This window comes from Condylura cristata, unplaced genomic scaffold, assembly GCF_000260355.1.
Source record: "Condylura cristata isolate star-nosed mole 26May11 unplaced genomic scaffold, ConCri1.0 scaffold00001, whole genome shotgun sequence".
In the NCBI taxonomy this organism is placed as follows: Eukaryota; Metazoa; Chordata; class Mammalia; order Eulipotyphla; family Talpidae; genus Condylura; species Condylura cristata.
Genome location: NW_004567102.1, coordinates 12,612,610 through 12,634,954, shown reverse-complemented (window position 1 = coordinate 12,634,954; position 22,345 = coordinate 12,612,610). Strand labels below are relative to the sequence as shown.

General features: G+C 36.6%; 1 protein-coding gene across 1 annotated transcript in view; it reads left to right on the top strand.

Moving 5' to 3' along the window:
- Nucleotides 1-22,345, top strand: part of LOC101619571 (24-hydroxycholesterol 7-alpha-hydroxylase) — a 66,489-nt gene that overhangs the window by 5,426 nt on the left and 38,718 nt on the right. The window contains exons 2-7 of the mRNA XM_004673544.2: nucleotides 6,028-6,163; nucleotides 8,098-8,272; nucleotides 10,029-10,178; nucleotides 11,065-11,158; nucleotides 12,706-12,813; nucleotides 17,739-17,829. Coding sequence (XP_004673601.1) covers nucleotides 6,028-6,163; nucleotides 8,098-8,272; nucleotides 10,029-10,178; nucleotides 11,065-11,158; nucleotides 12,706-12,813; nucleotides 17,739-17,829 — 754 coding nt within the window. The remainder of the gene's footprint in view (nucleotides 1-6,027; nucleotides 6,164-8,097; nucleotides 8,273-10,028; nucleotides 10,179-11,064; nucleotides 11,159-12,705; nucleotides 12,814-17,738; nucleotides 17,830-22,345) is intronic.

Sequence of the window (22,345 nt, the reverse complement as noted above, 5' to 3'; positions counted from 1 at the left end):
AAATTTTTCCTTTTTGTTTACTAATAGTTTAATGAGTTGAGTTGAACTCAGCTGTTATCAGGAGGTTTTGATTGGGGCTTTTGCTATCTAGGTTTCTCATCTTAAGTTTCTCTTTTGCTACAGTGAAAAAATACCACCTCTAATCATCCATGGCTCCTCTGCTTTCAGGATCTAATCTTCTAGATAGGAGCTCTCACTGCCTTTCTTCAATAGCTGCTGCTACTGAGACACAACTCTTGTCTTCTCAGGTATTCTCTTTACTTTTAGAAGATAGTGCTTTCTGGAACCTTCTGAACAGTTTCTGTGTAATTTTTATTACCTTCCTCAATCCTATTAAGTCTTAGCTCATCGCATAGTTGTTCCATTTTCCTGATTCTCTCTCATACAGTTGAAATTTCTGAAGCCAGTTGGTTTCAGATGCTGTGGTCTATACTTTTGTAGCTTATTTATTTCTTTTTATTGCTTAACTGGGTGTGATGCTTATTCTCCTTGTGGCTTTGTGTGGTTTCCAGAAAAAAAGGTGGAACAATTCAGGAAGAAGTTTGCACAATTTCTAGCAAAGTTGGAAGTTCATCTTCTTTAATATTTTTTCTTTTGGCAAATAGATTCATATGCCAAAAGTGTAAGCATCTATACAATGAAAAGTATTCCTCTGTTCTCTGTCATCCAGCTCTCTAGTTTACCTTCTTTTATTCTTTTATGTAACTGTTAGAAGGTATCCTATGACTTAAAAAATTAATTATTAATTAACTTAATTGACGTTTGCTTCTGAAAAGAGCATAGTTTTACTTTGTCTTACTTGACCCACAAAATAGATGTAAACAATGCTTATACATTATTTGTGAAACAAACATAGTATTCTGAAAGGCAGAGGGAGGAAGGCAGGTTAGTGACCATAGGTTCTGAAAGAAAATATGAAAGTGAGTTCACTAAGTTTTCTTCCTGCTTCATGCAGTTAGATTTTAGATTGGGATTCCAGAAAGTCCAATTTCCACCTGGAAATGCCAATAGGCACAGACAAAAAAATATGTTCTAAGAAAAGTCTGTTCTCTCCATATAACCAGGAAAGCAGCAGTCTAGCAAAACAAAAACTTCCAGGCAATAATAACTGTTGTAATCCAGTCAAACACTGCGGGAAAATCTTTGGCCTACCTTCGTTAGCAAATGGCAAGCAAGAAACCTAACTATTTAGCCTTGTTAGCCTGTAACCTTTCTGCTCCAAGATGGGGTGGTATCAGAGGAGGCATAGTAGAAAATCATGACTTTCTTTACTTTTAATAAATTCAGCCTACTGCAGTGTTAAGGCCACATCAGTATCCGGGACCTTACTACAACCCAGAGGTAGTGGAGTCCCCCACAACCATTGTGACCACTTAGCCTTAATAGATAAGTCAGAATATTTATACCACTCAACAATAAAGCGGTTACTTCCTAAACTTCTTACTCTCATGTCTGTGGAGGCCATGAGGAAGCAGTAATGAGGAGCCCTCTCCTGTCAGACAGAGTGATATGTCAGACAGAGTGATATAAGAAGAAATCCAGTGAGGAGATTTCATTTTCATCTCCAACTGATATAGGGCAGTAACGGGCACTAAAACTGACTGAGGATACTACCCAAATAGTTTACCAGTCACCATCTGAGTTCTTCATCTGTGCACGCAATTGCAAGACTACTTGAGTTTAGAGAACAATAATGGGTTTTATTTAATAAATCAGGGATAAGCAAAAGAGTTACAGAGGGGGGTAAAATAATTTACCTAGCCCAAAGCAGTGTCTAGTGTTTTTTTTTCTTTCCTTTTTTTTTTTTAAAGATTTATTTATGTATTCATATAGAACTGAGGTACAGGCCAGGGGTGCAGAGGCGGTGAGAAGATTCACCAGAGACAGTCTGATCAATGAAGTACACTGCTGAGGGGAGCAGCGAGCAGGCAAGGAGAGGTCTGCCTCGCCATGTGGGTCACCTAAGGACTCCAGGGTGGGGTCGAACACATGCTGAAGTGGCTTTAGCTTCTTAGTGATGTGCTTTAACCCACTGCGCCACCAGGGAGGGCCACAGTGTCCAGTGCTTTAAACACAAATGCTTCCAAGATGGTGTCTTTGCATCACTGAGGACACAGCACATGGCAGCCAGACTATAGGCCAGGTTCTAACTCATGTAGAGAGCAGAAGCACAACAGTACATGCTCACCAGAGTTGCTGAGAATCCCCAGCACAGTACCAGACAAGCTACGCTCAAAACAGCAGCTGTATGGCCAAGCAACCTGTCAAATGGCCACACTCACACAGTCCAGCAAGTCACCAGCTCCAGGTCTTCACTTTCCCTGCTGTAACTGCAGCAAAACTGGGATCAATTTCAGTTGTTCAGCTACTTGCAAAGTCTCTGAACTTTTCTTCTCTGAGGTTGGCTTCTGGAGGCTTCTCCACATCCTTCAGAAGCCTGCAAATACTGTCTGGAAAAACATGGTGGCAGTAGAAATCACTGACTCTTGAATTGCTGAAGATCCAAAAATGCTGAAATCCAGAAAGCTGAATCCCAAACATTGAATCCTGGGGGCTGCTTCTGCAGTACCTTAATATTTCTTATCCCTGTCTCCACCCCCAGCAGTAGTTGGTTAACATTTTTCCTAGGACTATCCATCCAAGGGGCACCTGTAACCAGCATTAACAAGGTACAAATAGGGACTGAGTGAAGAGCCTAAATTTGTATCTATCCCCTGGCAATAATGTGGCACCCAACTTCTTACAATATAATAACGGCAAAGGAAGCCTAGAAAACATAAGATTTAAATAAGATTCACAATATCATGCCAAAATATACCAAGTATCCAGATTTCACCAGAAAATCACTCCTCACATAAAGAACCAGACAAATTTCAACTTGAATAACAAAAAACAATTAACAGATAAGAACATTGAAATGATAACAGATACTGTAGCTCTCTGACAAGTATCATAAAGTAGTCATGGTAAAATGCTTCAATAATTAAGTAATTATAAACATTTTTTAATTGAATGGGAAAATAAAAAAAAAAGCAAAGAAATAGAAAGTTTCTGAAAAGAAATAGTACACATAAAGAAGAAACTATTGGAAATTTTAGAAATGAAAATAAAATACTGCAAGAAGAATAAAAACTCAATGGATGGGTACAACAGTACAATAAGTAACAGAGAGAAACAATCAGTGACCTTGAAAATAGGTCAATTATCCAATATAAAAGAATAAATAGGAAAAAAATCAATAGCTCATTAGGGATTTAAGACTATAACAAAAGAACTAACATTCATGTTACCACAGTTCCAGAAGGAGAGAAGAGACAGGGTGGGATGAAAGGTATTTGTAGTAAGGCTGAAAATTTCCCAAATTGGCTAAAGACCAAAATTTAGTTAATTTCAAATAAGATAAACCTAAGGAAATCTACAACATCACACATGATAGTCAAATTTCTACAATCTAAGGTCAAATAAAAAATTCTTAAAAGCTGCAAGAGAATAATGAAACTTTGTTATGGTGAGCAGACAGATTCCACATCAAAAACCAAGGAAGTGAGAAGAAAAGTAACATTTTCTTAAATGCTCAAAGAAGAGAGCTATCAACAAAGGATCATCCCTTTAGAAAAAATATCCACTTGGAATTAAGGGGAAATCAAGACATTCTCAATTAAAGGAAGACTAAATTAATTTCTTGCTAGCAAACCTATTTTAAATATTTGACTCAAGGAAGTTATCTAAATGGAAAGAGCAATAAAAGAAGGAATCTTGGACATCAAGAATGACACAGTAATCAAAATATATGTGAATACAATAAAATTTATTTCTCTTCAGATTTCTAAATTATGTTTTGTCCTAAAGCAAAAATTCTAACACTATTTGATGTCGTTCGAAATGTATGTAAAAGTATAATTATATGGCCCTCCCTGGTGGTCAGCGGGTTAAAGCACAGCACTAAGAAGCTAAGCCAGTTGAGCATGGAGGTGACCCCTCCATGGCACGCGCAGACCTGACCTGACCTGCCTGCCTGCTGCTCCCCTCAGCAGTGTACTTCATCAATCGGCCTGTTCTGCTCCCTGCCCTGTCTCTGATGAATCCTCTCACCCTCTGCACCTCTGGCCTGTATCCCAGTTTTGTATGCATAAATAAATAATTTTTTATAAATAAGAGAGAGTAACAAGACATAGAGAAAGATCCCTTTGAACTGGTAAATGACTACACCAATTGACTGTGACCAGTTATGTATTAACAAAGTAATACCGAAAGCAATAACTATAGGAACTGAACAAAAAAAGATACACTCAAAATTGTGGACCTGATAGTCCCCACCAGTGTGTCCTCTGAATGATCATGTGCCATTCGTGGCAGGTGAGACATGTTTGTAATATTGAATTAATGAGTATTACTGATATTTCAAGGTATTTATAACTGCAATGTTATATAAAATATGAGACTTTGTTCTAAGAAAATACATGTTGGATGTGGTATGGTAAAGTCATACTATGGAACTTCATAGGAAGAAATAATAATGTTTCTTGGAGGGAAGTTTGTTATACTGAAGAGGATTGTCATTGCATGCTGTGCAGATCAGGACATAAAGCACCAGTGTCAGAGAGGAGGCATGAGGAACAAGAGGAAAGCTTAGACAGTCTAAATCTAGACTTCTTCAGGAAAACCAAGGCAGGATATGATAAAACAATTTAATATTGACTAGTTTGAGTAATTTCTCTGGGCTTTGAGGGGTTGTTTGTCACCTGGTCTCTGTTTGTTTGGTACCTGGCCTTGACATGCTTTTGAACTCTTGGCTTGATGTCTGTGAAATAAGGAGGTAGTCAGGAACTGGGGTAGACACTCTAGGTGAGTTGTTTTGCATAAGAAATGCTTATTCCTGGCTAAGTGAGCTTTTTGTTCTTTCTGAGAATTGGCTAGCCCTAGGCTAGAGCAATTTCTCCTTAGTAGCAAGGCTATCAAAAGTCAGAGCACCAAAAATAAGAAAATAACAGCTAATATTATTAGCATCATGATGAATTGATGCCAAATAGACATAGAATTTATGAAATTGCAGATGGAACATTGACCTCTTTTGATGATAGAGTTATGGATAACTTTGGGATTTGTTACCTAAAGTTATTTGTATTTTGATAAAATGTTAAATTGTAATTACAGGTCAGTGAAAATACTAATTTATTTTTTCCTCAATATTATTATGGGCTCCCAGAAGTCAACCCCTGCACTAGAGTATGTTTGTAGGCTACAAATAGTGATCTGATGAAAAGATGAAACTGATGATATAAGGGAGAGAAGGCATAAAGGTAGAACAGAAGGAAGGTAAGAGAATGTGGAATCTATAATGCAAGTGAAGGAGTCCTGGTATTTCACAGGAACAGAATCTTGCATCTGTGTTAACCTGAGGGGACATGTGGAAAATGGGTACAGATTTATTATCTTTGCAGGATTTGGTGGGGAAAAGTAGAGAGTGCTCTTACTTGATTGCTTCTTGAGTTATAAATTGGGAGCACTGTCTTAAAGTGGAGAGGGTTGGGCAAGGAGTACAGGTGAAACTGTCATTTTGGAAAGTGAGAAAGTAAGCCCATTAGTGAGCTTTTGAGGTTTGCAAGGCATTGTTGGGTCACTACAGATGTAAGGTGAAATCAGCTATTTGCATCATTTTCTTGAACAAAGTGGAGCTTAGGTCACTTGTGAGATTACAGTTATTTTAATAACAATGTTGAAATATTACAACTGTTGAGATGGCTTTGAATAATTATTTCAGATTATTCGTTTATATAATAATAACTAAGGTAGATACAAGTAAATAATAATGTGATCAAAAGAAAGTTAAGTATTAGGAGAGAATAAATTTGGATTTATATAATTTAGATCAACTGAATCTGCGAAATTTATCACTAATTCACTTATGTAGTAAGTGTAGCTTTTATCTTGGCAAATTTCTGTATTAGATGTCCTTGAGAGCATTGTCTTAAACATAACCCATGACCCAATAATTTGTATATGATTTGTGTCATTTTTTTCTATCAGTATGGACCAATATTTACAGTCTTTGCACTGGGCACTCGAATGACCTTTATTACTGAAGAAGAGGGAATGAATGTGTTTTTAAAATCCAAAGAAGTAAATTTTGAACTAGCAGTACAAAATCCCGTCTATCGTACAGGTAAAGAATATTTTTAGATCATTCATTTGAAATAAAAGATTGAGATCCAAAAGTAGTTTATGGTAACACTTGTGGTCTTACTCCTCTAAGAAATCTGACATGGCCCCATAAATTATGCTTAAGTGTAGGGGTAGGAAGGGAAAAAAGTGTATAATGAGTATGATCACTGAAAAGCAAATACATATTGAACCTAATACACAGAATAAATTAAGAAAGATGTTGTCTTGCTGGTGCTTACTTTGGAAAATATTTGTAATATTTATCTTGTTCTAACCCCCAATGTCATTAACCCTGTTCTGGTGCTGGATATACAATGTTCTACAAGCTGTATTTCTTGGCTTGACTACATGTTCACTACTCTGTTCTCTGATAGTAGAAGCTACTGCTTAGTAAATCTTTCCAATGGCCTTTCCCAGCATGTTCCATGGGGCTATAAAGGTAAGCGGGGCTTCACTTCATGTGCTGGGTGCTCTTTGATTCTTCACCCTTAGAAACTGCTACCATGTATGTTATCATGTATGTTAAATAACCTGCTTCCAGTGTGACTCTCTGCCTTTATTACTTCTGAGAACAAGCATGCAGAGGTGGTACACCCTGTGCTTAGTTCTGCTTACAATGTCTGTACTTGCTTCTGCTGTCTACAGCTTTCTTTTGCTTTCATTTTTGCTTCTTTTATATGTGCCCTTTCCTGTAGCCTCTCGTGTATTTCTTGCCATTAAGAGAAAATAGTATTCTAAAAACTGTTAGAGGTCAGTAATGTGATATTTATTTCTTCTTGCTTCCTTGCATGAAAATCACAATAGGTTGATTACATTCTTTGACTATTTAGTAATTGTTGATATTTGGACTATGGCATTCCAGATCAAAGAATATAAATATTTGGGGCACTTTTGATGTGTACATTCACATAGTCATAAAAATGTACCAACTTACTCTCCTGTTAGAGGTGTGGAGAAATGAGTAAGATTTGTTTAGCTCTGCTCCCTGGGGCCTTTCATATGTAAAATATATCTATTTAACAGAGTAAATATACTAATATTTACTCTTCATACAGTTTCTTAGTCTTCTCACATATTCCCTTTCCTCAGAGATGATGTATGCTCTAGAAATCTACAAATTGTTTCTATATAAACTTATGCAAAATGTAACCTTCACATAATAGGATGATAATGTATAAAATTACTATTTATTTTTTGAAAAAAGTACTTTGAATGAAAATTTTTTTAAAAATGTAAAAGAATAATGAGTTCAAAAACTCAGCCCAACTCAACCCAACCAGGAGGATGTGTTGTGGAAGGAGCATAAACACTAATATAAAGGAGATAGTGGGAGGAAGTTATTCATGGGGTTATATGAAAGGCCTCCTGGTAGAAGTAATTTTCAAGAAGACCCTTGAGGGAAAATAAGCAGCAGAAGAAATTTATGACTTGTAGATGTAGTTGTGTAGGGGTGTAGGTAAGATTGGTATTCAAGAAGAGAATGTCCTGAGAAAAGTAAAGCTCATGAAAATGCTGGAATGTGAAAAAAAGAGTATGTGATTTCAATAGACTGGAATATAGATTTGGAGGGAGATGCACCAAAAATATCACTGAGGAGTTGAAGAGCTGATAGAAGGTCTTAATAAAGCTTAAGGATAGAAATCCAATGAAATGTTTTTAACTTGGAAATAAAATCACTAAATTTTGAGTCTCAGAGGCCTTCTTAAATTACCCATCTATCGCTCATCCCTTAAAGTGAAATACCCTACCATCTTTTACTACTTATAAACGTAGGTCAAACCATTTTTATTTGTAAAAATGGTTTATCACCTTTTTAATTGTAAAAGGTGATTATGTACTGGGCAGACTTTGGCTGTAGTCCCTATCAGGTATATTGAGTGTTTGCTTCAAGTAGTTCTTTGATTTTCTTTTGAAAACATATTTCTTTCTTTGTAGCATCAATTCCAAAGAACATCTTTTTCACACTACATGAAAAACTTTATATCATGATGAAAGGGAAAATGGGCACTTTCAACCTAGAGCAAATCTCTGGAAAGTTGACAGAAGAATTACATGGACAGTTGGAGAATCTGGGTACTCATGGGACAATGGAGTTGAACCACTTAGTAAGGTAACTAGATGCATCAGTTTGATTTAGTTTTTTTGAGAGGGACAGGAGGGATTAAAATTTGGAGACTGTAGATTAAAATTCAAAATTATAGTAAATGAATGAAGTCTTTACCTATCTAGGTAATTACGAGATAAATCTTTTAAATTTCATTCAAGGCAAATTTTAAAGTGAATAAATCAACCAATATACTCATGCAATACCTACCTTTACAGTAGTTTCTTCTTACTCCAGGTGCGTATGCTCTGTATGGATTTACCTCTTACAATTATTATGTTCCCATCAACATTTTGATAAAACTTTAGTGTAATTTGTGATTGCTAGAACAAGCTGCCATTGAGAGGAGAGGAAAGAGTAAAGAATTTTAAAGTAGATGACAAGGGTCTATGAGATGTATGAGATGTTTGTGAGGCTTGTCAAGGTGGCTGAGGCAAAGTCACTGTTGGCCTCAGGACTCAGCCCAGGCTTCTTCTTGGTGGTGGTGGTGGGGGGTGGTGTGGGGGGGTTCTGAGAGATGGGTGTCACTGGGTAGGGCAGTGGAGAGAGCCAGGGAGCACATCATACTCTGTAGCCCTCTGGCAAAGGTTTGGGCAGGGTGTGGCAAGCAAGGAGAAAATTCTCCATATGCATAAGAAAATGTCACAAATTGATGTTACCAGTTAGGTACTTTCCCACCTCAGTAGGAAGCTGGGATGCTGAAGGTAGGATTAAATAGTTCAGGCTCAAAACAGAACAGTAACATTTAGCAAACATTCCAGAAAAAGGGACAGAGAAATAACAAACACAAAACCAAGCAAACAAAGTTTTAGCATGCTCAGTACTTTCAACAGAACAAAGCCAATTGTTGCAAGCCTTTAAAATTGGGGAGTGAGGTTCTGAAGAATTTCTAGTAAGGAAGGTAAATAAAAAGGAAATAAGCAATAGTATTACTAACCTAAAAAAATATTGGTGGCCCTCCCTGGTGGCGCAGCGGGTTAAAGCACAGCACTGAGAATCTAAAGCCGCCTCCGCATGAGTTCGATTCCCGCCTGCCCCGGAGGTGACCACATGGCGTGGCAGACCTCTCCTGACCCGCCCGCTGCTCCCCTCAGCAGTGTACTTCGTCAATCTGCCTGTTCTGCTCCCCACTCTGTCTCTGGTGAAGCTTCTCACCGCCCCTGAGCCTCTGGTCTGTACCCCAGTTCTGTATGCACAAATAAATAAATCTTTAAAAAAAAAAATATTGGTAATCTTTTTTTGTTTTTTCAGTTAATTATTCCACAGTAGTCTTTTTTTTTTTTTCCAGTTAAGGTAAAAGTTATGGATGATAGGTTGTATATTTCAATATACAGTAGGTCAAATTTGTAGGATCCTGTGACATTAGAAAATTTGATGACTAATGTTGCTCTTCATTTTCTGGTTATTTTTTGCTGCTATCTAGAAACATGAACAATATGTTGTTGTTATTTGTTAATTATATGCTTGTTCAAATTGTATTGAATTGACTTTCTGCTTATCATCTCACAATTGTCAGAATATGACATTGCTTGCTTTGAAAGCATTTATAAATCTTCTAATAGATAAGAATACAATTTCAGTTATCCCTAAATTATTTTGATCACAGCAAGCAAATATTAAAACCTTCCAAGTGTGGCTTTTCCCAAATGAGTCTGTTACATATTATCTGTCACTAACATATTAAATAATGCTCCCTTTTGTTTCTTGTGCCTGCCTTCTTTACTCATTGGGTCTTTTTTTTAATGTGTTTTTGTCTTTGTAGGCATCTACTTTATCCAGTCACAGTGAATACACTCTTTAAAAAAGGTTTGTTTCCCACAAATGAAAGGAAAATCAAGGAGTTCCATAGGCATTTTCAAACTTATGATGAAGGTTTTGAGTATGGATCCCAGGTTCCAGAATATCTACTAAGGTACAGAGTTGTCTCCATTTTCTTAGAACTCATTCCTTGATCAAATTCTCTCAGCAGTTGATACACTTATGTCACTTCTATGTGCTAACCAAACATAACAGGAATGTAAGTGGAAGAGACAGAAATTATTTATCACCAATTTGTTTTGGGGTTGTGTGTATGTGTGTGAATCAAGAAGTAATTGAAGAGAGATGCCTTATTTTTCAGTTTCCTTATTTTGAGGGTTAGAGGGAGGGAGAAAGAGAAAATAGAAATAAAGAGGTTTTTTTTTTTTTTGCATGTATCCATTTGTACTTTAGTATCACTACCTTCACTGCTGCAGTTTAGAATATGTTAAGTCATCAAGTGACCGGTCTCACAATTAGACATTGCTGTCCTTATTTTCTTTGAGGCATAAGTAGATTTGGTCAAAGGTATTTCTCACAGTGGGTACCGATAAATGTTGGTAAGATTATTTGAATGCACAAAATAACACATTTTTTATATCTCTTGGCTGTTAATCTACAGTAGTGCCCATCTAAAAAGAGTCAAGAAGTCAAAACCCGTTTGCTTTTCCTGACTTAACCAGCAGTGGATAGTTGCCTAGTTTTGGTTTTTCCCTACCTCGAACTGATAATAGCATGAATGAAAAGCAGGCCAAGTAAGTTGTGGTCTTTGTTTTCATAGTCAGTGCCAGTCCTATAAGAATTCACCATTTATTTCAAAAAGATACTAACATTTTCCTTGTAGCATTAGTAAGACTAAAGGTAGGTCTCATGAAGTTCTAACTGAAACTAAAGAAGAAATTTGGAAAAACAATTCCACAGACATTTTTCCTTTTATGCTATGAACAATTACTCTTCAAATGCTTTCAAATTAACTTACATAAATATTTTTTCTCACTTAGAAACTGGTCAGAGTCCAAAAAGTGGTTTCTAACATTTCTTAAGAAAAACATTCCAGATGTTAAAGTTTCGAAATCAACAAAAGATAATTCCATGGTAAGTATTCCTTAACTTCTTTGCTAAAATGTAGGAAATGAAAACTGTATTAAGCTATATTTGATAAAAATATATATTTTGCCACAAACCGTGAGATTAATTAGATACCATTCTGTGCCAGGCACTGTGCTAAGTGTTCACATGCATTATTTTATTAACTCACAAGAGTGAGGTAAGAATTAAGTCTTCTATATAAGAAAAAAATAAGGATGTAGGCAACAAAATTTTAAAAATCTGAGATACTTTATTGATTTATATATTATACATTTGGTTGTGTCAGCAGTGACAGATGGGATTTATGGCAAATTCTACTAAGCCACTGTTACAAAAATAAGTTATCACTAATACTAATGAGGTGCTAACTCTATGCCGAGCATATGATCATGCATTTCTAAAACTCACAACTCATTTATATTTTACAATGACATTAATATCCTGGAAAGTGGAGATTATTAAAATCAGAAAGCTGGAGGTTAGGTTGATTAATCACTTCTGAAACATTACACGCCTTGGTAAGTAACAGCAACAATCTCCCACCATGTATTTTCTTTAGTAGGAATGTAGTAGTTATTTCCTGTGTCTTAAAATCTGATGCAAGGTAACTATACTACTGTACAGTGCAGTTCTCTGATTCACTAATCTGAAAGGGTCAAGGAGTGTGAATGGTGGAACTTCATAGAAGAAACTTAAATATACATTACTAGATGAAAGAAACCAATCTGAAATGGTCACATACTGTGTGATTCCAACTTGATGACATTCTGAAAAAGGCAAAACCAGGAAGAAAATAAAAAGATAAATTATTGTAGGAGGTGGGAGAATGAACAGGCAGAGCAAAAAGGATATTTAGGACTATTATAGTGATGGACATGTATCATTTTGCATTTGTCAAAACCCATAGGATTTGTAATGCCAACAGTGAACTCTAAGATAAACTGTGGACTCGAGGAGATTATGTACACCTCTGATTAAAATAATAGTAATAATAATAATAAGTACCATCTGGTAAGTGAATTTGATAATGGCTATGTACTGTAAGGATAAGATTATATGAGAAATCTGTGTATCTTCCTCTCTTTTTTATTGTGAGCCTAAAACTGCACTCAAAAAATAAAGTCTTAAAACAAAACTAAGCCAGTATTTACACCAGTTACGCTTCTGAGTCCCTATTCCTAATTGCTGTAATACCAACACATATGTAAATCCATCAGAGTTGTACATTGACATATCATAATCATTTCAAGCCCATAGTTTATGTTAGAGTTCACTATTGTGTTGTAAATCCTATGGTTTTGACAAATGTGTAATATACATGTTCATCATTATAATATGTTTTCATGACTGTAAATATCCTCTTTACTCTGTCTATTTACTCTGTGTATTTACTCTGTCCCACCTCCTACAATGACTGATCTTTTACTTCTTCATATACTAGCTTTCAGTTAATGAAAAACACATATATTTTGTTTATTAACATCAGTATTTGCCAATTAGTTGGTTCTTGGCAGTCTTTTTTTTTTTTTATAATATTAATTTCTTTTAAACAGACATTATTTCAGGCTGTGCTGGATATGGTGGAGATGGAAACAGATGAACAAAACTGTCCCAATTATGGGCTCTTACTACTTTGGGCTTCTCTGTCCAATGCTGTCCCTGTAAGTATATTAGTAAAGGAACGGTTTTCTGTCCACTGCACTTTCAAATTCTCTCTTCATTTTTCTTTTTTTTACTTCTCATTATGGGGGAAGAAAAAGACTGTGATGGGTTTAGTTCTGAGACAGAAAAACAAATCTGAAGGCTTTAAGAAATCTGATAAAATCACAAAGGAGGCAGAATGGATATCTGGAGTAATTTCTCCCTCTGAAAGGCAACACAGAACAGATTAAGGGGAAAGCTTGCTCTTTGGGGTCAGTAGTGACAGCACCCACACGTGGGGTACTTTCTTTCAGGCAACATTTGGTGTACTGGTGCTGGAAATCTGAATAAGACCTGGCCTCAACTTTTTGTTTTAATTAAGATTTATTTGTTTATGCATACAAGAACTGGGGTACAGACCAGAGCTGTGGGGAGTTGGCAGATTCGCCAGAGACAGAGTGGGGAGCAGAACAGGCATATGTACTGAAATACACTGCTGAGGGAAACGGTGGTGGAGACAGGAGAGGTCTGCTGTGCCATGTGGGTCAGCTCCCTGGCTGGGGATTGAACTCTCCTGCAGTGGCTGCCAGAGCTTCATAGTGCTGCACTTTAACCTGTTGTGCCACCAGGGAGGGCCTCAACCTTCATTGAGTGGACAGATAATATCCGAAAGAACTGGGTATAAATCCAGTTATCTCCCAGCCAAACCTATAGAAGAATTTCATGGAGGTAGCAAACTCTGTGCGTCTCCATTACCTTAGCTGTAAAAAAGGGATAATAAAGCTCTTAGAATGGTGCTAGGACTTAGAGACTAAATAACGGTAGCTCTCATTTCTCTACAAGGTGCTTGTAAAGATTCAATGAGATAAACCCAGCTGGTATCCAGAGAATGTTAGTTTTTTGTCTTCTGCTCTGCCCGTTCTTCTGGGTGCCATTTCTGTTTGCATTGCTTGCTGGCTTGGTCCTCTAAGCTTCCTCATGAACAGAGCTGGCCACCATAGCAAGCACAGTATTTCTAAAGAAAGCAAACATTTTTTTAAACTGTTTCTTTTTAAAGCTGTTGTGAACTAGATTAAAGCCATGAGGTTTGTCTGCCACTTCATTTTTGATACACACCAGTTTCCTGTGAAAGGACTTCACAGGAATATATTTGAGAAATTCTATATATGTGTGTTTGCTTTTATGTATCTGTTTTCTACTAAACAGGGTCATATAACTCATCTCTAATGACAAATGTATTTGTTTTTCTTTTTTCTCGTAACAAAGAGAATTAAGTTCTTTTAAGTGTCCTTCCTCTTTGGAAGGTTGTAAGAAGCTTTCTAAATCCTGATACTCTTATCTAATATGAAACTTGCTGGGTAAAGAGCAGAAATAGAAATTCTGGCCTCTCTGCTCAAATTTGTGACAGCCACTAGAATATGTATTTCATCTGGTGTGAGCAAGAAAAAAATAGTCTAATCCTTTCCCTTCTTTATGTACTTCTAATATTGTTCTCTGATTTTTTTCCTTATGCAATTTTCTGGGAAACTGATTAGGCTATTAGCAAAATTAAAAGGCAAACATCAAAACAGCTCTCAAAGCAGCAGCAAAACAGCTACTTCTGTCACAGGATTAATTTTCAAGATCTCATTAGGAAGGTCCCCAGAAGGAAGGGACACAAAGCCCTATTGTTCAGACACAGGGGAAGTCAGTTCTTTGGAATTTGTTCCCAGCACTGGTCTGAAAGGACTTAAATAATTAATTTATGAAAGGAAGTGTCTGATGATTAGTTCCATCTTGCTGACGTTTGTTGGCACCTTCAAGAGGCAGCTGGTATGTGGGCAGTGACCCTGGGCAGGGTTTCATCAGGGCCAAAGCCAGATCCCAGCACTAGATGACAGTGGGCCAATTGTTTAACTTCTCTAAGCCTCAGTGTTCCATCTGTAAAATGGAACTAATAGGATCTATTTCATAGGGTAGTTGAGAACATTGTATTTATAAAAAACAGAAAGTGACTCATCCTTGGCAAAAATTAGCTGCATAATATATGTTAGCTTTCTTTTCATAAAAAGTAGTGCCATGCTTTCTATCACCCATTACTTTCAATTGGTCCTTTAATAGTGTACTGGCTTCCAAAACTTGACCACTTCAAATGACCACAGATGGGAGTAGGTCCTGCTATTCCAGCTTGGTGACCTCCTGTCTCTCTCTAGAAAGCTGCTGAAAGCCTTGCCAGAGCTCGCAGCTATGGGCATGACCTTTCTTAGTGCCTCCATCATGTTCTTTCCTTCTTTCTGACTCTGTGCTTTGCTTCAAGGCTGGAACTCAAAGCTCAGGCATCAGGTAGACCTAGAGTAGGTTTCTAGGATATTGTGGTCTAGGTGAATTTCAGTACTTGGCCCAAGATATCAACTGTAACATATACAATTATTTCTATGGGACAACCATTTCCAAGTCCCCCCCAATTACTGACTGCCAAATGAACTTTTTTTTTTAAAGATTATTTATGCATACAGAACTGGGGTACAGGCCAGAGGTGCAGGGGCAGTGAGAGGATTCACAGAGACAGACAGGGGAGCAGAACAGGCTCTCTGACGAAGTAAGTACACTGCTGAGGGGAGCAACGGGTGGGTCAAGAGAGGTCTGCTATACCATGTGGGTCCCCTTCAGGGCAGGATCGAACTCATGCTGAAGTGGCTTTAGCTTCTTAGAGCTGTGCTTTAACCCACTGTGCCACCAGGGAGGGCCCACCAAATGAACTTTTTTAAGAACCTTTTCCAATATTAATCTCAAAGCTAATATTTTACCTTTGTAATCACTTCTTTGAGGCTCTTTCTAAACGTTTTCAATAGTTACAGCTACAGCTGCTCTACCATCCCACAGCCATTATTTGTCTGCACAATTAGGTCTTTATTCTCCTGTATGTGTATCATATCCTCACTAGGTGTGAAATGTTCTTTGGGCAGGAATTTATTAGCCATATTTGTATTTTCCATGATTGGTCAAGATGTTATGGAGACACCATCAATATTAAAGATTTTTTTGAGTGGGTGAATAACTGATGCTGAAGAACATACTCAATTCACCTTCTCTCTGAAATAAGGGCACAACTTTCCTCCTTGTCCCTTCATGCCTTTGTGCTTACAAAACTGGGGTATAGGCCAGAGGTCCAGGGGCAGTGAGAGGATTCACCAGAGAGAGAGTAGGCAGCAGAACAGGCAGATGGACAAAGTACACTGCTGAGGGGAGCTGTGGGTGGGTCAAGAGAGGTCTGCTGCGCCATGTGGATTAACTCCCTGGCTAGCCTGGGATCAAACTCATGCTGCAGTGGCTTGGAAAGCTTTGTAATGCGGTGCATTAACCCATTGCGCCACCAGGGAGAGCCCCACACCTTTGTTCTTACCTCTCCAAAACAATGCAAGGACAGTCTGGCCACTGCTCTCTAAATTCAGTGAGCCAGGTAGTCCTTTGCTTTTTTCACAGCTCTCACCTTGGACTTGACCCTATTGTTAAAATAATTAGTACACTTGGGAACAGTTTTTAATTCCTTTCTCAAATATAGACACACAAAGACCTCCATTCACTATTCTTATTTTTTGATTCAATAATATAGATGAGCTGTTCATTTATTCTTTACTGTGTTTTACTCATCTTTTACTTTTTAAAAACTAATTTGGTTCTTTGAAGTTGAAAATGATTGATTTTTAGAAGAGGCATTCATTTAGAAAAGAGTCACTAAAAATAGTAATAATATTAAATAGCCATTGAAGGCTTAAGGCTTAACTGAATTTCCTTTGTCATAAAAATAAGTACTACCCAATTTTATTGAAATCCTTTAAGCTCTGATTAAATGCAATTAAGCACTAATTAGTAAAATGTCGAGTTCTATTGTGTATCTGAAAATTTAGGAACTACCACTAATTTTTACTTTCCTTGCATGATCGATCTGTGGCTTTTTAAGTAGTGAATTGAGTATGGAGTAGCTATTAATTAAATCCATTCATTCAGCATTTCCATATGTTGGTAAGTGTAGAAAAGTTTGAGTTAGGAGCCAGGAGGGGAGAACTCTCTTAGCATATGTCTTTTATTATAAACAAGAACTGGGTGACCTCTAGGGTAAGTCTTTTGTAATCTGGATGATGCACAAAAAGAGACTCTCCAGATTGCAATGGCTTGTGTTCTCCTGCTCGCTTTATTTATGGAAACAGCACTGAATTTGGCTTATTGAACTACTTCCTTTCAAACAATTGCTCTTCCTCTTTTGACCACTGAGGGGAGTATTGGGATTATTTAAAGATACAGAAAATTAGAGGAAAGTTAATTTATAGGTATAGACATAGATGGATATATCAGTATGATTTTATTTTATAATATCATGATGAAAATATGAATTATATTTGAAATAATTTTGTTTGTCTAGACAGAACTTGCAAGCATGTCACATTTAATGACATGTGTGGAAGGACCATTACATATTCAGTACTCTCAGTCTAATTTATAAGATTGTAGGTATGGTTTCTGTGCTTACTTAAAATTTCCATGTCATTAACAGAATATATAACTTGCTAGTTTATTTGCATTTCAAGGAAGTTAAATTTTGAATGATGTTTTTGTTTTGGATTAAAATTCCTAAGTCATCATTTATTGTTTCTGATATTTAATGCATGCCTATATATCATTTTATATTGATTAGGTATAAATAAAATGTCTTGTTTCACTTTTTTAGTAAAGGTAATTCAATCTGTATTAACAATATAATTAAATAAATATAGAAAGGGGATAGAACTACTATAGATTTAATCCCCTAAAGTTATCTAACGTCTATTTATAAAATCTAGTTGATTTCAAAACTACTCTTTACTAATATACTTGTAAGTTTAAGCATTTCCTTTATTAGTTCTAAATGTTTACAACTACTATAAAGTAAAATTTTAAGGAAGGTTGTGGTGTTTGTTTTTCTTTTAAGGTTGCATTTTGGACACTTGCATTTGTTCTCTCTCATCCCACTATCTACAAGACCATTATGGAAGGCTTATCTTCTGTGTTTGGCAAAGCAGGTACTAAACCTGAATTAAAGTACATAATTGAAAGATAGTTAATAATATGTACTTGACACATGTGGTGGGAAAAACTAAATGCCTAAATTTAATCTAAGATAAAATGAACCCAATTTATTATGTATTTCAGTATATGAGTTGAGCAAGTAGAATCTTAGGCCTAATTACTGTCCAGGATTTTAGAAGTCATCTAGTTTAACCCCCTTACTTTATAAATCATGAAATAAACACTAGAAAGATTTACCTGAAGTCCCTACTTAAGCATAACTATTTATGTACAGAGATATTTTTCTTCAAATCTTTTGACCCCTCACTCAGTCAAGCTACAAGTCCATAGTTTTGGAATTTAGGATTTTCTATATTACATAAAAAGTAATATAGGTCCTCCCTGGTGGCGCAGCAGGTTAAAGCACAGCACTGAAAAGCTAAAGCCACTTCCGCATGAGTTCGATTCCCGCCTGTCCCAGAGGTGACCACATGGTGTGGCAGACCTCTCCTGACCTACCAGCTGCTCTCCTCAGCAGTGTACTTCATCGATCTGCCTGTTCTGCTCCCCACTCTGTCTCTGGTGAAGCCTCTCACCACCCCTGAGCCTCTGGCCTGTACCCCAGTTCTGTATGCACAAATAAATAAATCTTAAAAAAAAAAAAAGTAATACAGTGCATATTCCACAGATTATATATAAGTGCTAATGTGATGTGGATGTCAGCTAAGGTTTGACTACCAGAGGAATTATTTTCAAAGTTCTAGTTGTTAGAAGTTTGAGAGGTAAGAACTGCTAAGTAGGAATTGTTAATCTTGTATATTTTTAGTTTAGATTTGACTCTTCCATTGTATATATTTTAAAAAGCAGAAGTAAACCTGAATGGAAAGGATTGAACTTGTTTAATTTAGCAAACTTTGACCAATTTGGGAGTGTATTATTTAAAAGTCTTAATATGCTAAGTTATGAGTTTTGATATAAAAACAAGAAAATTGACCTGATTTTCTTGGAAGAAAACAATATAGTAGTAGGACAAGAAGAATGATGTTAATGAACACTTATTCCTTCTTTTATGGTTGCTCAAAATATTTTATTTGGAAATAAAGTTCCCTGCTTCATTTGAGTGAAACCAAGAAACATCTTGCCTTGACCAACATGACCAAGCCCAACTCTCTGTAAGCCTGAGTGTGAATCAGCAGGTACTAGGTCTTATCTCATTGAAATGGTGAAAATTAGAATCATTGGATAACCAACAATTCTTACAAGTTAGACATGTAGGTAGATTAGTGAATTGAGAGGCAACTACTTGCTTTTATGGAAGTTATTTCTACAAAGCAAATGGAAATCTGCATCTTAGCCTGTCTGCCAGTGATTTAAATAGCATACCTCCCTGATAGTCACAAGATGGTTGCTCTAAAGTCTTCTTCTAGTACTTTGATTAGTTTTTGTATTAGGGTTTTGTTCCCAGACGTTTTTCTTGCTACACTGATTGAAGGGAATGCTTCTGCTTACATGTTATTTCTATGGCTTAAGATGGACCAGTTTCCTTCCCAGTCTGGCTGTAATGGTCTTGAATTAGGCCTCAGTCTCAGAGTGGTGTCTCGTGTTTTGACCTTGAATACTCTGCTTTCTATTACTGTGTTGCTTGAGGCCTGATTATGGGGTGAATTCAGCCCAAGTGCCACTGGGAGTGGAGGTCCAAGAACCCAGACTATAGGATGGAGGTCAGGATCGTGGATGTGGTGGCTGATAGAGTAGAATGCTAGTGGCATAAAACTCCCTCTGTGCTGTGTCTGCTTGAGCCACAGGGAGGATTTGTAATCACCAACAAGTTAAGGCACATTCCACAAACCCTGGACTACAGATGACCCTGTAGCTGCCTGGTTCTGATAGCAGGGAGAAGGGTGCAGGGGAAGGAAGGAGCTAGGATCTCTGCACGGGGAATTATGGTGGAGAGTGACTGAAGCATGTGCACATATAATGGTGTGAAAACATCTCTTCAAAATGACATAATTATGTAAATAACTGACATTAATAACATTTAAGGGAAATGTTGAGACATGGAATAACCTCAGGCCCAAACCAAGATTGTTGATGAATGAAAATGAATGCTCACATTTCTCTAGGTCATTGAACTCTGTAAAGCATCTTCTTCTCCATTTTATTTTATACCTTAACTTTAGGTGAAATATGCATTATCAAATCTTCGAGAATTTGATAAAGAATACTTTGCTTTGTTACAAAGATTGGGGATATAATTCCTGAAAATGTCATTTTGTTTTAAATTGTAATTTGCAAATCATCACACATTATTTTAATTGCCTATAATAATCTTGAAAACAGAGATCAAATTGCCTGGGTTCAAACCTGCTTGTGACACTTTCTAATGGTTTCTCTTTATTCATATTACCAAATTCTTTAAGCCTGTTTTCTCTTTGTAAAAATGCAAAATAAAAACTTGCATCTCATTTTGATATCAGGAAGATATTACAAATATAAAACAGACAGCACAATGCAGTCAAACCATAACTGTTTTTTAAATCTTAGCTGTGGTTAGACTGGTATAACTTATAGTACAAAATTTTGTAATCTCCCCATCATGAAATTAATAACTATTCTGACTAAGTTTTTCTACTTCCAAATATTAGTGTTGCTTTTTGAAATAACATGGTTTTCTTGAATATTTTCAGGAATAAATAAAATTTTTTTATCAAATAACTATATTTCTAAGGGGGCTAAAATATAACATAAATATGTCACAAGACTATGTGTGTTTTAATATTGTTCTAGAGGATAAAAATAAATGCAACAATAACAGCTAACACACAACTTGCATTTACTAAGTGCTGTGCCTGGCTCTGTTTTTCTTACTGACTTAATCCTTAAATCATCCTGCCTAAATGTTAATATTTACCCCATTTTAATCATGAGGGAGACAGAGTATCAATTAGGTAACCTACCCAAGACCACACAGCTAGTAAATGGTTGAACAAAGTTTGTCTATTACCCGAGATTATTTTAAAAGCAGTAAATCTTGTTTCAAAATTTTACTGAGAATGCCTAAATTAAGATGCTTAGATCCAATTTCCAGCTTAATTACATTTCAAGTTTTTTCTGTGTCCATCCTCCTACAGTCCACCTTTAGTTATGTGACCTATGTCATCCTGGAACAATGTTTATTCACCTGAACCAGATACCAAGGCCTTGTGGTATAACCCGTCTTTGTACGCAGAATAATAACCTAACTAGGTAGGCCTTTAGTAACCCCTAAAATCACTCTTCATTTTCTCTACTCTACGTGACATTTACAATACTATGCATTATTTCATTTTTATACCTTTATAAGCATCTACACACAAGTAAGCTTGTAGATTAGAAAAAATATTTTCTAAACTACACATCTCATGATAGTGTCACCAAATTGCTTTCTGAAACATCTCTCTCTCAGAACAATAAAATTTACCCAAATACAATAATTGGAAATGATAATAAATACCATGAAAAGGTTCAGGCTTGTGGTTGAGTATAGGATCAACTTAACTTACTGAATATCTTCTTTTGACCAAGGCCACCTAAACATATGGATCCCAGTGCTTCTAATTATCTCTTAGACTGTATCCCATTAATCACGAATCCATATTAGGTTCAACTTTTCTTCCTCTACTGGCTCCTTCCTCTTCTGTCAGATCATGCTAAATTAACCTCCAGAATAAAACCTAAACTATTCATGTGACCTCGGAGGCTCCTTGGCATCTCTATAATCTCATCTCTGCTAGCCCTCTCCCCCATTGCTTTTGCTACCCCAGCCATATTCATTCTTTCATTCATTCTACAAATATTTTTTGAGCCTGTGTGAAGAGTTTGGGATGTACGGAAAAAGCTAGGATTACTTTCCTTTTGGTGCTTGCATTCTGGTAAGAGAGACCACAGTCAACAGTCAATATAATGAATGCATCAACTCCAGAAACATCAGATGGTAATACATGCTACCTAAAAAGTAAAAAGAAGCAGAGTAGGGAGAATCAGGAGTGCCAGAAACTCTAAATAGTTGAATGAATCAGTGGAGACCTTATTGGCACGGTAAGATTTGAACAAAGACTTGAAAATGGTCAGAAGTTAAACAAGCAAATATCTAAAGGACGAGCTGGGTGAAGCCAGAGGCTGGTGCTGTGCCTTCACTGCCTTCAGAGAGTCCTCTGAGATCACCATCATTGGTGGCCTTTTTTACCCCAAAAGGAATATGAACACATTTCTAACAAAACTGAATAACCAGACCCACCATATTTTGAGAAAATATATGAAAAAGAAAAGATGCTGTGGCATCCTTTCCCACTGAAATGTTCCCCTCCTCTTGACCAATCATGCCTCATCCATCCTAGTTTCCACTGCAAAAAAGAACCTGTTAGGTCATGGCCGTCAGACTTTTCTTTTCACCTGACCTTCTGCTTCTACTGATATTGCAGATGTAAAAAGTTCATTGCACATTGGTCATAGCATAAATTCTGGTTGATGTGTCGACTCTTCTTAGTATAC